A 17,057-nucleotide genomic window follows, 5' to 3' on the forward strand; every position below is an offset into this window, starting at 1 on the left:
TTACATGACTTCACAGAGTTACAAGAAGAAGAGAGAGGGTCAGGAAAAGGTTAAATGTGAGAAGTTTGAGAACTAGTCATGGTGGTGTGTGTGTAAATTCAGGTGGCAGTCTAAGAGTACATCTTGATTCATCTTCACATCGATGATTTGTCTCGAAAAACAATTGTATTGCAGTGTTTCTGTGCTCTGAGGCTTGAGATAAAGTCTTATCTGACGGATGGCTTCAGAGCAGTGTAACAGTGTATTGATTTGATTTCTTTCTAATTCAACAAACAAAGACGGTCATTAGTGTCAGCTTTTTTATGTTGTTCTTGTTTTTTTTTTGTTTTGTTTTTTTGCAAATTTCCAGTTTATCCATCATCTCTGGCAAACTTTAATTGACATAGTACCGAGTAGAAAACTTTACGGTTTCCTAAAAGGAAGTTGAATTTTTTTCTTCCACATCAAGGGAGCATTTCTTTTCAGTCATTGTGTGTCCTCTAACAGGAAGTCATGATTGGAGCCCCCGTGGAGAATGTCTTTGGGGCAAAAGCGTTCCCCTCAGAGTGATGTAAGGCCCCGGGTGGCCAGCAGGGAGGGGATGAGAGATAGAAGAGTCAGCGGGAGAGTCTGGGCCACGGGCAGGGGGCGGAGGGACAGCTGGCTGGATTGCAGATCCTCGCAAGAGTCACCCTGGCATTGGGCCGTCTCGCACAGTACGCCACCAAAACCGGCCAGACACTGGCAGCGCTGGTGGTGGTGACACACGCCACCGTTCTGACAGCGCAGGAGCACGTTGTCACACACTCGAGCTGTGGGGAGCAGAGAAAAAGAGAGGTGAACACGCATCGCTTTCCTCCCCCTGCCAGGAAACACTTTCCAGGGAAAAAAGTGCATCCATCAAGATGATCATCAGGTTGCTGTTTGTGTGATTGTTTATGATGGGCGCTGGCAAGAGGCTCAGCGGTGACTTTTAAGGACACCACAGGGGATGTTAGTCCCACTGTAATATTGCAGAAGGGATATGATTAATCATAGAGTGAGAGGTGGGATTTGGGGCAGGAAATATATCTTTGTGTGACATTTTTCAGTGTGTGACCAAAACTGAAAACATCACTGCTGACTTTTGGCAAATCTCTGGCATGAAGCTACTGGTGAAAGTCCAAATTCTGCCAACATAATCTCATGGTAATTCGTAATTATTTTACATTTTGGCAAATTGGTGGATAATTAATATAAATTTGACTTTTTTTTTTTTCTTCTAAAAATCATACAAAATAATCACCTCGTAAAATAGTTATGTTTTCTTGTGAGACTAAGTTGATGCTGCACTGCTGGTAACTCCAGGTGATTAGTGCGTTTTAGCATGTGAAGGTTACAGCTAACTCAGTCAACACCTACTGTTAAATGAACCTTTAAACAATGCTTTGACACTTCTGAAGTTGGATCCATAATCTAATCAGTGTGAAATGAAAAATAAATGCCATATAATTAAGATTCAAGTTCAAATTCAAGACAAACAGGAAAGCGGTGTGCAATGAAATGTATGTCATGGTGCCAATCCAGTCCAAATCGCTCTAATCTCCCTTCCCTTGACCTGTAAACAAGCTCTTTAGTGGAAAAAAAGATGATTGCTATTGCATTGTACTAGCTTCCATTATTGAGGAAAATATTTGCTTTGGGAGGAGAGACAGGACTATTTGCTCAGAAACGGAGTAATTACATGCTGCTTTCTTCATTCAGATGGATTTCATCTAGGTCCTCTGAGAAGTGGGGACAGAATAAATCTGAAGAAAACCAGCTATGAGCAATAGCCCTACTAAAACCCCCACTTAAACCAGCCTAAACTTAGGTCTTAGCTGGTTTACGATGGTCTCCCAGCCTGGCCAAACTAGTGTTTAACTGGTTTAATTTTCATAGCTGACCCTCTAAAACCAGCCTGACTGAGGTGCGGTTGCCAACTCGCCACATAACTAACATTGCCAACACTGCATTGATGGAGAATTTAACTAGCTAGTCATAACTGTTACATACCAAAACCGCTTTAACTTTGTCGCACAGTCATCGTTCGAGCCATGTTGCTTCAACAATCAAGAACTGTCGTTAATGACAGAAAGCAGGCAGAGGAGTAATAGCTTTGACAAATGAATCTGTTCAAGATTGAATTCATGTCAGATTATTGTTTTAAATAGCATTTTAGGAGAGCTCATTTTATAATTTTCTCTCTGCTTTTCCATAGTTTAAATATAGACAGTTTTTCTGCACTATTACGGCAATTCTACTGTTATACAGTACAAATAAACAGAAACGCATCACTTCAAAAGAGACTTTTAAGCATTTTAAGTGCTGAGGGCAATTTTAACACTGAAATATCACTTTTTTAAATCATATCTCTGCACGAAAAGACCATCTGGCATGGTTTAACTGGAGCTTTCAGAAAAGCCCAGTGTCCATTTTGAGCGTCAACTCTGGAAAGATTTTGCTGGGATATAAACTTTATATCTCCAGGCTTGGAGTTTACTTTGTTCACTGTGTATGGGATTATCCAAATGCTGACAGGCCTCCAGAGGACCCTACAGAGCTATTGTCTTTCCATGAGCATCTGTACCCAAGATTAGATTGGAGCAAAGGGTGCGGTTCAAGTGTACCCAGAAGACAGACCTGCTGCTGCTGCTCCTTTGACTGATTCTTTCTTCAAATATGTACATGTGCACTGAGGGAGCATTGAACACACAGACACTCGCATCTGTCCCGGTCTTCATTTTCATCGTGAAAGACGTGCAAGGTCATCCTTCACATGTAGTGTACAGTGACGTAGATTGCATTTGCACTTGTGTTGTGCTTTACCTTCTGACCTCAGAAAAAAACTGAGGTGTGAACCCTGGCCGAGGTCTGTCTTTCCCTTGGGGGCATATGTGCTGTATCGCATCTTCGTCGGGTACAGTGACTTTTTCACACGCTAACGGAACAGAACAGGCAGCTCCTGACTTGAGCAATAGTGACGCATGCATACGACAGATCTATTCGTTCCCTGACAGGTCAGGTTTCAGTTTTCCTTATTGAGATGAACAATCTCAAAGTGGTGTTTTATGGATGAGACTAAAGATCTTCAGTTTAGTGGTAATACTTTAGAATAATGGTGAGTGATTAATACGTAACTACGCAGGAAGTAATTCAGGACCAATGAATAGTACTACAGTAACTCTTCAGGAACTACTATTAATGAATATGGAAACAGGATAAACTAATCAGTAAATATAGGACTGAGATAATTCTTTATTAGGTAATCAGTAATTACTAAATACTAAATTAAACTCATGAAGAACTATTAAATAACTAAAAAAATGATAAAGAATTAACAAGTAATTACTAAACACAACATTAATGTGTCCTAGACGTGAACAATTGTCTGTTTTATTGTGAACATGGTCATAAAATGCACCACTAGTTACCAGTGTTGGGGGTAACGCATTACAAGTAACGCGAGATACGTAATCAGATTACTTTTTTCAAGTAACTAGTAAAGTAAAGCATTACTTTTTTAATTTACAAGAAAATATTAGTTACTTTTTCAAAAAAGTAATGCCAGTTACTTTGTTTTCCCATTATTGACTGACAAGTCTCCTGTCCCCATATTGGGAGAAATCGGAAGTACAGAGGCGTTGTGTGCGCTGTGTAAACATGATGTTACTGTAGTTCTAGACTAAACGTGAATGTGCATTAATTCATCCCACTCGCAAAAAAATAGATTTAGTATTCATCAAAATGAATTAAAACAGTGAAATGCAAACTCAGAATATGACACAAACCTGCAATAATTAAATGTTAAATAACACAAATGCCCTTTATGTATTTTCCTGCGTCCTTTTCGTGTGAAAGGGCTTTTATATTTGCTATAAATAGAACTTCTTATATTAAAAACAATCAAGCCCTGCTCATATTTAAAAAGTAACGCGAAAGTAACGCAAAATTAATTTTTGCATTACTTTCCATAAAAAGTAACTAAGTAACGTAATTAGTTACTTTTTTTAGGGAGTAACGCAATATTGTAATGCATTACTTTTAAAAGTAACTTTCCCCAACACTGCTAGTTACTCAAGTGTTACCTGTTACTCTGCAGGAACCACTAGTGATCTGGACCTAAACAAACAAACAAATAAATAAACAAATAATACATGAACGAATGAATGAATGAATGAATGAATGAATTTTAGTGCTGTCAAATGATTAATCGCGATTAATCACATCCAAAATAAACAAAAACTTTTATTTTGGATGCGATTAATCGCGATTAATCATTTGACATCACTAATGAATTTATTTAAAATAATGGTCCAGATCACTAGTAGTTCCTGCAGAGTACCTAAGTAACACTTGAGTAATTAGTGATGCATTTTATGACCATGTTCAAAGTTTTGCTCACATATCAGAAATGTTAATGTTGTCATTATGTAGCAATTAATGTAGTCATTGATGGTAATATTTCTAACATGTCATAGTTATTTAGTCGTTCTTAATGAGTTTAATCTCATTTAGTAATTATTGATTACCTAATATGGAATTATCTCAGTCCCAAACGCAGTACCAAAATTGCTCATTTTAGAAAAGTAAACAGAAAATTATTTCTTATTAGGTTTAGGGTTAAATGTAATGTTTAGCAAATCTCAACTTAATCATCCATTTTACAAACATTATATATTACATTATCACCGATTGTAGTTCCCTTTCATGGGAACTTCGAACTGCGTCCTCTAGGGGGCGCTATGGGGAACGCCTCGTCGTGACCCGTGTCTGATTTATTTTGACAAAATACCGTAGTATAGACTGTATAAGCCTATTTATCTGAACAATGCACATCTATAGTGTTAGTTAGCTTAAATCTATTTAGCATTGTTTTCTTTCTTAAGGGAACAGACCAGTAATAAATTTTCAGGCTGTTACCCACCATTTGAAAACCACTTGTTTAGAATAAAATAAAGAAAAGTTCATTAACAATCACAACAGAATATTGTGCCTTCTGCTCATATTCCTATATATCATAAAGTCTTTTTTTCCCGATTGATTATTCGCATTTACTACTCTCTAACTCATAAACAAATTTCAGTGTCCAGTTCACATATTTTCCACCACTTTTCTTTCCTGTGCATTTCATTTAATCTTTTTTTATGGTCTGAGTGATGGTTTCTCTACTGTATTCATTTGCTCAAGAGATTAATATCAATCAAGTCTTTGAAATCAGTGTACATAAACCTACTGCCATCTCATCTTTTCCCCTCACTTCTTTCTCTCTTCGATTGCATGAAAAGGAAGAAAACAGACACTTGAGACTAATTACATTTGAGAGGTTATTAGAAGAGCCTGATATCCGGGAGGTCATCATTAAACACTACTGTCCGCTGGCTGCTTACTAACAGAGGGTTTGGATCTATAAGATGTAGGTGCAGAACAACCAGACAGATTCTCACAATCCTCTGTTTTGTTCTGCTACTGGTCCTGACAGAAAAGAGACCACTCTCTCTCACTCACAATCAGCAGGAGTGCTGAAAATGAGAAGCCTTCAATTTTTTTTCAATCCTCTTTTCTTAAAGCCCCAATGAAATCAAAATAACAGTTGTGTGGCTTTTAGTTCATCTTTAAGCTTTGAGACCATCCATCTGCTAGAGACAAAATACATTTTAGCAGCGTCTGACTAGCATTGGCAACTATCAAATCACAATTCGTTGCCATGATGGGTTTTTGAATATGAAAACATTAAAATTTTTTATGTTCTTGCTTTCTGATTCTAAGCATATATTTGTCATCAACAGCCTAATAACAACCTAACTGCAGACAATGAGTCACTCAAAACTGTTTCTTGGACAGTCATTTGAGATTTGAGGCTAGACTGAAATCGTAGTGGAGATCAAAGTATATACAAACAAAGGCACTTTGTTAGTATGAGGCTCTGGATCCTCATGCTGGAAAAAAAAACTGTGGTTGGATGTTTTACAGGCATTAATGAGATGATTTCTGAAAGTCTTACCTTGATTTCGGTTTGCTGCTCCAAGTGATGAAGCATTTGGTCGAACTTGATGAAATGAAAAATAAGAATCGATTTATTTCTTGGTTTTTATTCAGTATTATTTAATAATCTAGTGTTCACAACTCGCTTTCAGTCACTTTTATCACCAGACCTTATATTAGTATGTTTGAATATTTGATAGAATTCTGTTTTACATTTTAAAGAATCCTTATCTATATAAAACACAAATACAATACAAATGATGTTCAATATGCCATGAGTGGAAAAACTCACCAGAGGTGCCAAGATTGTTTGGGATACCTGGGAAAAAAGAAAGAACTAGCATCAATTAAACTACATTTACTGAAGCTTTTCAAAAAGTCAGATAAATATGTGATAACCTTGTTTCACAGCTTCATGTTTGCAGTGAAGACATCAGATATGGAGGAAAAAACATAATCCCACCAGCTCATATGATTCTGGCCACTCTCTGATTGTAATAAGCAGTTCTGTGTGCCATAGTATCATCACTGGCAATTACAAAACTGTTTTTTGTTTCAAAAAGCACACATGCATTGGCAGGGATCAACAATGTTTTTTTCTTCTTCTTTTTCTTGAACTTTTGGGCCAGTAGTTCATATTTAAATGGTTTTCATTCATTCATTCATGCATTCATTCATTCATTCATTCATTCACTCACTCACTCACTCACTCACTCACTCACTCACACACACACACACGTTTTATTTTTCCAGCAATTGTTAGGTTTTATTTCTAAATAATATTTTTAATTATAAAAATAATATTTTTAATTAAACAGGGCTAAAAGTCAAGGACAGTAGTACATTACAAAATTATGGGATACGTTGTAAAACATTAAATTTAGACTAAATGTAAACTAATGTATGTTGTTTCATCACACAAATGGCAGTATATGGGATTTTTTAAAACATATTGAAGTTTCCAGGCATGTTCCAGATACTCATTGACTGTTTTTCCTTTACTATCCCCTCCAACATTTAAAATAAATACAAATATTAATTTTGTGATTAAATGCATAGGCACAGTTTGCGTTTGTCTACAAAATTAATTGTGTAAATAAAAAAGCATTCTTTTAACTGCTAGAGTACATGCGGCCTGCCAGAGTGTTTTATGTTATTTATCATTCACTAATCAGTGGTGCTGTTAGTTAGCACACATTTTAATAAATGATTTGACTTTTCTATCCATCAGATTCTTTTGTTATATTATTATTTTCAACCATCAACTATTATGACAGGCATGACATTTCAATCCAATGCACCTACGTGCTGCACTGCAGTCAGTCTATAGGACACTTTTCAGAGAATAACAGCACTGAATATCTCAGCATGCAATTGCTTCAAAACCACAGACCACCGAGGTGGTGAACTTTTGCATTATAGTTTCCATTGTTTTTAGTACAATACTTAACCTAGCAACAGCGATTAACAGTTATTTTTTTTTGTCACATTATGTTTAGCCCCAAAAGAGTTCAGACTCAGACGTGGTTGAATTCTTGCATTCAACTCTCACAGCATATCATAGGCTTCATTTCAGCGTTAGCGACTCAAAGCTAATTGGGAATTCTGCTCACCTGAGCTATGAATGACAAGCCTGGAAAACAGGCAGAACTGGACAGCTGGTAGATGAGCTCAGCGTGCATTGATTAAACCAACACACATCTTATTTATCACAAAAGTACCAAACACACATAATTCTTTGCTTCTCAAGCACCTGTTCTTTCCACATGGGACACAACAAGAGCAATCCTCCTCTGCAAACATAAGATCAAGATCTTAAGGTTCTGCCTGGTTAAGGCTGGCACACATGCATTATAAGTATTTCAGGCATATTTGCTGTTTATATGAAGAATGCAGCTGTATGTAATGCTAAAGTGACATTTGTGCATGAACGAATACGATCAATTCCACAAAGCTATATAGTACATTAACAAGTACATTAGTGCATTACATTAGTACAATAATAACATTAATTGTAATTGCTATTAATGTTAATGAAAATAACATACAGGTATGTTATGCATATGATCACAATAATACACTGGGAAATGTATATGAATATATATTGTCCCCTTCATAAATTTTAAATGCAATGTTAAAAATCCAATTTAAACTCAGGAAATAATTTGGAGTTTAAAACACATTCTCAATTCTCAACCACGATGATTAGCATTTTGATGTGGCTAAAAATGTACAGTAACCCATTAGTTAAAAGCCAGTTTACCCAAAAACAAAATCTCCTCTACTCTGTCTGACAGTATGGTGCTGGTGTAAAGGCACAGCAGGACACTTTTGCTCTCACATAAAATGTTCCCTCCTGACTCTCTAAGCCCATCCCACCAGACAAAGACATGGGTTTCATTTCCAGCTGAATTATTAGACGCAAGGTCACATGTAGCTATATATCTGCATGAGCAGGGTCCTGTATACTTAACATAGAGATAAATTGCACTTGTGCTCATGGCAGAAGACACGATGACAGATGACAGATGAAAGCTATTATAGCTTAATTAAATTAATCCCTTTTAGCAAATTTATCTTTATGTGAGAGCCATATGTTTCATAACCTCACATGTAATACGAGCAGCGTAGGAGAAGAGGCATGTCGCTGCGATCATGCTCATTTGCGGGGAAGGGGAATGATGCAACAGTCGAGGACTATTGATTTCACCAAACCTGCAGGAGTAGTAATGTTATTTGGATTTCATATGCAAGCCTGTTGCATTGTGGATTTCTTGCCGAAACAGGTGCTTATATTGCTTTTGATATAGGTGGTCCTTGGTTTCCTCTGTTGGGCACAGATGTGTCCTGGTATTGCGTTTTTAATAACTGGCTGTCAGTCTGAGCTTTGCCCCTACATTATGAAGGGCTTCATAACGGGGGGAAAGGCTAGAGCGATATTAAAGGCTTTCAAAAGCATGTATACTCATACACAACCACCTCACACAAAAGCACTTCAGGTACACTGAATCTAACATTGCCATACGAAATCACGCATGCATCGCTGCAGTGTTGAGAATGCAGAAAAGAACATTCATAAACTGATGTACACACACACACACACACACACACACACACACACAAAAAGCTCATAACATAAAATAACTGAAAATAATTGACAGACATGCAGAATATTTTATTATAATATATTATATTATATTACATTATTATTATTATTATTAGTATTATTGTATAGAATTTGTAAGTCTTTGTAATGATCATCAAGGCTGCATGTATTTGATAAAAATACATAAATAAAAGAGTATATTGTGAAATATTATTACAATTAAATGACTATATTACTAAAATTAAAATGAAATAAAACATTTATTTCTGTGATAGCAAAGCTGAATTTACAGTAGTCATTAAACTCTTCAGTGTCACATGATCCTTCAGAAATCATTCTAATATGATGATTTGGTGCTTAGTTTCTTTTTATTACCGATGTAATTTTTTTTAGGATTCTTTGATGAATAGAATGTTCAAAATGACACCATTTAATTGAACTGTAAGTTTCAGAGGATGATGCAATAATGTTTGAAAATGTTTTTTATGCACTTGCTTTTGTTTATATCTTTACGTCCTGATTTCAGGCAGGGTTATTATTGTTAACTAAAACTAAAACTAAAACTATTATAGTTAGCTAAATAAAACTAAAACCACCTATAAAAAATAAAATAAATAAACTTAACTTATTTCAGCTTGTTGCCAAGGCAACATTTCTTAAAGTACTAAAATAACTAAAACTAAATAAACTAAATATTTAAAAATATATCATATTAAAATAAATAAATAAATAAAAAAGCCAAAAAACTAAAAATAAAATTACTAAAAACTAAAAAAATTAATTCAAAATATTCACATAACATATAATAGTATGTCAGTGATACTAAAATAACACTGATTTCAGAGGCCTGCCATACGCCACTAGTTAAACATTTTGGAGCTGTAGAAAAACCCAAGTTTCTGTAATATGTGGTGCCTACAGGCTTATTGTTGGTCCTTTTTTTGTTGCTCTGAAAGTAAAATGTCATTTGGATCACGACTGAAAAGGTGACGTTTCGGTGCTTGATGGAGCACTATGCTTTCCCATGAGTCATGTCGAGAAGGAGATGGCAGGATGTACTCACAGATATTGGCAGTACCCTTGGGGATGGGCAGGTAGGAGCCCATGCTCCATGCTCGGCCCTGGTAGTGTCTCTTGCAGCGTGCGCAATCCGGCCCCGTGGTGTTGTGTTCGCACTCGCACCCCAGCTTCCCTTTGTCAAAAACACAGCTGTTGGCATGGAGATTGCACTTGCACCTAGCAGGATGAAGAACAAAATATCATAACAAATGGCAAATATCAGCCCAGGCTACCGTTTCTATGTTGGTGGTGTGAACAAAGAACCAGCCGCAATGTTTGACGTCTTATCCGAATCGTAATATTAATTTATTTTGCGATGCGTTCGGAGCCTCTTTGTGGCATATCCATTACAAACACCAACCTTTAACGTGGACTTCCCATGATGCTGCGGAAGAGAGCTTCATTATGCTGTTAAAAACAGAGCTCATTTGAGTGTGCCCCTGCGGAGAAACTGAATAGAAGCGTGGGTCACATCTGTGACACAAAAGCAGAATGAAAGCCACTCAGTGGTTGGGCTTTAACATTGAAAAAAAGGAAAGAATAAAAGAAGTGGAAAGTCTATCGACACTAACAGCACCTCTTCAAAGTTCCTCTGATGTCTGCTGGGAAAGAGATTTTGACAGAGTCACTGTTGTATCAGAGTGTTTCGAGAGCATTAAATGCAAGAGAAAATCACGGTTTGCTTCAGGATGCTTTCCATGAATTTTATTTTATGGGAAGATGCATACACTGGCTTTTCAAAGTTGTAAACAAAACAAAGATTATTGGAGTGCATTTTACAAGGAAATGCTATTCCAGTTTTTCTAAATTTCACGTTTAATTTATTGTTTGTGAAATTTACTAGCAATTTCTGAGTGAAATTAGTTTCTACACCAATTTTTTATTTTTTTTTCCCAAGTGCACGTGTATATGATTATCTTAGCTGCCACTCGAGATGAGTGGTCTCACTTTCCATATCTAATCTAAATATAATTTGCAGTCATTGATTTTGCCAGGAGACAAAAGGTTACAACCGTGTTGTGTACTTCTGACCTCCACCTCCCTGTGTGATGGGCAGCGGTTAATGAGATCATTGAGCATTCAGGATATGCTACACCTCTCTGGAGGGTTTGTGTTCGGTATGATATCAAGGCAGTATTTGTTTTTCTGCAATGCGTTCAAGGAGGACTTTTGCTCTTTGGAGAACCGCGGTGGTGAGGATATGTGGCTGCCTCCTGCTGTGAACTCGAGACAGACGTGTTACAGAAATACATCCATTCCAATTGACTTTCTACTTTTCGTGACATTGCGCATAAATGATTAATAACTGCGGGAAAACAGTAGAACAAAACCTCTAATTTCAGCTTTCATGATGGTCTATTTAACATCAAATGGAGCTACAGTAAGTGCTTTCATCTGCATTGACTTTGATGGAACCATTCAATATCGTCGTTAAGTTAGGCGATTTTTCCAATAGAGCATTCGGTATTATTACGCAGTGAACTTCTGTGTGTGTTTTGACATTAATACGTACAGGCTACTTTCCAATTTCAGCATTACGGAAATGCACGTATTCATCGCCTCTCTGGAGTATCATAAAGGATAGTCAATTAAATCTCTTCCATATCTCTAATCTGTGGATGTAGCTAACCGTCCTTCATCTAGATAGTAAAATTCCCTAAAGTGCTGTGCTTTGAGATCTGACCCTCGGGTTAATTAAAAACCAGCCGAAACTGGATCATCAAGCCGATGTCACGAAGTTCAGTGTATCTGCGGTGCAGTGGCGAGGGACGTGATGCTTTTGCTGTTGGCATTGTCATATTGAAATTGGAGGGACTGTTGAATATCATTCCGCAGGTGCTGCTGGGAGAACGCCTGGCACAGCAACCATTTGTGCTGGCAGAAAGATGAAAATCCATTTAATAATTCTTTATTGGCCTTTTTTCTCCTCTCTCTCCCACAGTGGGCTTTGGCCATTATCTAAGAGTGGCACCATCCAGTGACTCATTTAACTCCACTCTCCTCCCTCCTGTTATGAATCGAGGACATAAGTGTTTTGCTTTGCGCACTCGCTCTCTAAAGATATGGTTTAGGGCGTTATACTGAGCGGCATTGTCTGTGAGGTGTAGTTCTTAACTCATATTCATAAACTTTGGCCACAAAGGGGCTTCTTTTCACTATTCGAATGAATCTGAGGAATGGTTTTGAATAAGAATAATATACCCTTCTTTTTTAGCGTTTTAACAGAAGACGTGTATGGCTTACGTTATAGAATCAAATGATGCAACGCTCTCTAAACGTTAGCCCTCACACAGAGGCGTCTATACTCCCATGCCCCATTACTATGAAACATAGCAATGTCTGAAATATATTGTCTGTCTTCAGAGGAAGTAGAAGGCAGACTTTCATGTCAGTTCCTCTTGTTATGTTTCACCCTGACCTTGGTTTCTCCTGGAATGTGTTTTCCTTCAGAAGTCTCTCCAATTTTTCATTTTCTCTATGTTTGAGTTCCCTATAGCTCAATGCACAGTATTTGTGAGACCACCCACTATTAGAAATACATCCTTTGCAATTGCAATATTTAAAATATGAATATATTTAAATTAAATTACATATTTAAATTATTGTAATATATATATATATATACACACAGTATACTGTATATATATTATTGTATATATAAAATCAAATGAAACATTTAATTTTATATAATTTGACTATGAATATAATTTGTAAGCTCTGCTGTCTTTATGCCAAGGTATTTGTATTTAGCATCTGATAGTTTCTTTTGTTTTATGTTTTTGTATTTTCTTTTTTATTATGCTCCATGTCTCATAAAGAATAATTCCAGTTTGGTAAAGCAAATAACAAAAACTATGGCGTGGCAATTTCTCCATTATTGTTATTATGCTTGAATACCATAAGTTTATTGCTGAAAGGATGCATGTTATCTTGTAGTGTTATTACTTAATGGCTTCTGCAAATGAGACTAAATAAAAATGTTCAAGCTGATGTGTATCACAGGCTCATCGCAATCCTGCTGTTTACTATCAATTGCCAGCCTTATTTTGTATTGTTTGCAAATGCCTAAGGCTATGAAGGCTGTGATGTGAAGTCTTATCAGGCAAAGCTAATTGTTCAAAGATGAGATCATATTACCTTTGGATGTAAGTTAACGGTGCACTCAGTCATTTTTACCTCATTAAAAGTTTGGCCAAATAATGATAAATATATATTATAATAAAAGCTGTTTATTTTACATGAAGCAGGTCATCTCATTGGAAGATCACATGACCATGTGACCATTCACTAATGTCTATCCCAGGGGTGTCAAACTCAATTCCTGGAGAGTTTAGAATCAACCCTAATTAAACACACCTGATCCAACTAATCAGGTCCTTCAGATTTGAAAACTACATGGTATATGTGTTGGAGCAGGGCTCCGGCCCTCCAGGAATTGAGTTTTACACCCTTGGTCTATCCCAGTTTACTGGTTTACACCCAGTGGCCTAATTTATATGTTGTACACAATAAATTTGACTCAGAACATATAGTCAGAATATATAGCTGAAGTTAACATTTTTTATTGATTATTTTAATTATTCTGAATTCATAATATTGATAATTTAAAGATTGCTCACTGTAACAAACATTAGTCATGCAATTTAAATGTGTAAATCTTAAAAACTGAATGACATATATTTTCAGGAGTGCATACATGTTCACTGAACTCATGCAAACAGCAAGTAGAACTTAAATATGAGAGATATTAGAAGAATTTTTGGCATGTCCTGTAAGTAAACTTTACCAGTATCTGTGAAAGTCATAGGTTTACGCATGCTGTTTGACCCCTGGAAACTTTCTTCAGGATTAAAGAGTCTTAGATGTCTTTATAGTGAGAAGCAGACTTGGACTCCAAATGTAAACTAGTGGAGGCACAGAGACATCTGACAGCCATCTCATCAAAAAGGAAGGTGAGAGAACGCTGTACCTGTCTGTCTTCCCGAACTTCACAGACGTAGCTGAAGGTTCGCTCGCTTTTGTATGTCAACCAAACTTAGTTACTCTCGACATCTGCCCTAACTTTTTTTGTTGAGCATCAACTGGGATGTGACCCGTATCAAGAGAAGTAAACACAGCATGAGTGAAGACGGGAGAAGTGGAAATGTAAATGTGCAGAAGGAAAAGGAACAAATTTAAAAGTGAGAATCTCGTCAACAATGCTGAACAAAAACGCAAAAGCATCAAAAAATTATTTTCCTTATTTCAAACAATCCAATCGTAGTCAATAATGTCGACCCGCTTTGAGCTGCTTGAACTGAAGCTGAACACCGAATGAACACAGTAAACTGATCAGTGCTCACCCAAATGTATCCTTTACATATGAGAATAATCAGATATAGGACCTATAAGAAACACAATACTTTAATTTGCTTCTGCACAAAATGACACAAATGCATCAAATTTTAACTTGAATTTTTAGTTACATGCTAGTATATAGACACGTTGTGAATGCGCTCTTTCCATAACAATGTACTAAAACACAGACAATTAATAACTAAAACAGAGAGAATTATAAATAAAGGCAAGGGGAAAAGACACTGTATTATTTTAAATATTAAAGTATTTTGTGTCTATTTATTTTTATGAGGGACATATGGACACATCAGTATTTTTAGATTTGTGGAGTAAAAATTATAGGTTTCAGTTTGAAGTAAAAAAATAAAATTAGCCTTGGGGTAAGAGTGCCATGTTGTTAATAGTGTTAAATGTTTTTTAAATTCATTATTTATTGTAATTAATGGAGTTATTATTCAATATTTCTATGAATTAGATGCACACTTCAGACATCTTCGGATTCATTAAAACCAATAGTCTAATTGAGTGAAACTGTTTAATTTGAATTCATAGTGTTGCTATTATGACATATATTAAATTAAAATATGAGCAATTAAATATGTAAATATTTATATTTCTGTATATAAATAAGAGTAAATTTACCTTTCAGATAAATCTCTTACTGGGATTATGACTGGGATCTGATAACTAAACAGTCAAAATAGAGTTTTTTTTTTTTTTTACATTAACAACACTTTATATATGCTGTATATACTGTATATATATATATATATATATATATATATATATATATGCATAGTAATTTCAGTCAGAGTAAAACTGACTTAAAACAAACGAGTATGACAGTATGAGTTATAATCAAATTTACAAAAAAAAAGTGACAATGAAACAAAAACAAAAATGTGTAAATAGAATACTGTATATGACCACGAACACTAGACTAAGGTCAGCTATTATGTCTAGCTGTCACTCACAATATAACAGCAGCTCCAGTGAAATACCTTAAATCTAGCCTATGTTATTCCTTTATTCAGTTTTGCATGATACTATAAGCAGCAACAAGTAAGTCTCACAATTGTATTTTGACATGCCCTGTGCCTTGGGTGTATTGAAACTTCAATAATGACCCTAAAAGCCATGGCCACATAATTCACCATTGTGAAGCTGTTGAAATGAGGATTCCTATTAGGACTGACTGACTCTACGCGGTGGCCAATTTCCTAACTCATCTGGGTGGAATGTAATACATCTCAGGCAAATTGTTTGTGTCTCACCTTAAAATGTAGTTGACCCTGGAGGGGCTCTCCAGATTTCTGGGGAAATATTAGGTATTCATCACAGCGTAATTCGCCTACTCTGATTATTCCACTGCAACTAAATCCGATTTGAATTTGTGGCACTCTGGTTGGCATTGCTGAGAGCTACGCCTGCAATTTGTTTCAACGACAGGCCCTATTATGGAGCACTTACTCTGATCTGCATGAATATTATGCTAATAAGGGACTCTGTCCCATCCCTGCTTTGATCAAACACAACGTCTCCCTCATCTTCAAAGCTGCTTGGATAAACAGTGAAGTGGGGACACAGCATATGTGGAAGTATGTGATAAAGTGCTATGATTATTGATAAGTATAACGGCGGAACGGTTTCTGGAAAATGGGGAATTAAATGGTGCGTAAAAAATATAACAGAAATGACTGACATTACTGTGCTTTTCGATATAATTTGATCAGCATATGCGTCTGTATTTATATTCACATAAGTTCTGTTATAAAAGAAAACTTGCATAATGTTGGCTCTAAAGCAGCTAGGATAAATTAATAATGTAGTGTTATTTTTGAGAGTGCAAAATGTGTTGATATTCAAGTTTACTGCAGTGCCTCAAGGGAGAGTTTATGTTGATGTTTTTTTTTTCAGTTGCTCGTTTATTATCGATGACTGCAGCAAAGCTTCTCATTAGGCATAATTAAATATCTTAGATGTGAATCAGAAATGATTGGCAGGAAACATGGTCAGTTGTGACAAACATCTGTACTCAAAAGCTCAGCCTATGACTTTCAAATCAAGCCTCATGCGAACTGAGCAATTTGCAGTTTAACAATCTGAATTGCTATTCTGAATTGCACTCCGAAGAGTTCACGAGGGCATGTTATCATCGGCTGACGCCTTCTGAATAAAATATTACATTCAATATAAAACTAATACAATGCTAATGAATTACATTTTGAAACTCTGTGAATGTTGATAGTTTCTGAAAACAAGAAAACAATCTGAAATGTTTTCATATTCACTGTGGTTTTGCATCAGTATGAGTTCAGGGAACATAAATCACATGAGTGAAAAATGAAGATAACAGAAGGGTTGAACTACTAGGTTGTAAGGCATTTGCGAACATCACACAAATGAACGAGGGAATCTCCGCATTCCACCTGGAAACTAACATCTCTTCTCAACCATCTGAGAGCCGTAAAGCTGAATCACGGTCAGCCAGGCGCCAATTGTCTCAAATGAGTTCCTGTCCAGCTCTGCTTATCTGTACAAGAAACACCAGGAGAGAGTGATTTACCAAACC

The 17,057-nt window shown here is 36.2% G+C and overlaps 1 protein-coding gene across 1 annotated transcript in view; it reads right to left on the bottom strand.

The window, feature by feature from the left end:
* Positions 1 to 480: 480 nt before the first annotated feature.
* The window catches only part of LOC107677956 (netrin-G1-like), a 46,278-nt gene continuing 29,701 nt past the window's right edge, over positions 481 to 17,057 (bottom strand). The window contains exons 3-6 of the mRNA XM_016473038.1: positions 10,152 to 10,324; positions 6,275 to 6,301; positions 6,002 to 6,046; positions 481 to 791 (exon numbers count right to left, since the gene is read on the bottom strand). Coding sequence (XP_016328524.1) covers positions 541 to 791; positions 6,002 to 6,046; positions 6,275 to 6,301; positions 10,152 to 10,324 — 496 coding nt within the window. The 3' untranslated portion in view covers positions 481 to 540. The remainder of the gene's footprint in view (positions 792 to 6,001; positions 6,047 to 6,274; positions 6,302 to 10,151; positions 10,325 to 17,057) is intronic.

The sequence above is a fragment of the Sinocyclocheilus anshuiensis genome, unplaced genomic scaffold (assembly GCF_001515605.1).
Source record: "Sinocyclocheilus anshuiensis isolate Anshui unplaced genomic scaffold, SAMN03320099.WGS_v1.1 scaffold1299, whole genome shotgun sequence".
Classification (NCBI taxonomy): Eukaryota; Metazoa; Chordata; class Actinopteri; order Cypriniformes; family Cyprinidae; genus Sinocyclocheilus; species Sinocyclocheilus anshuiensis.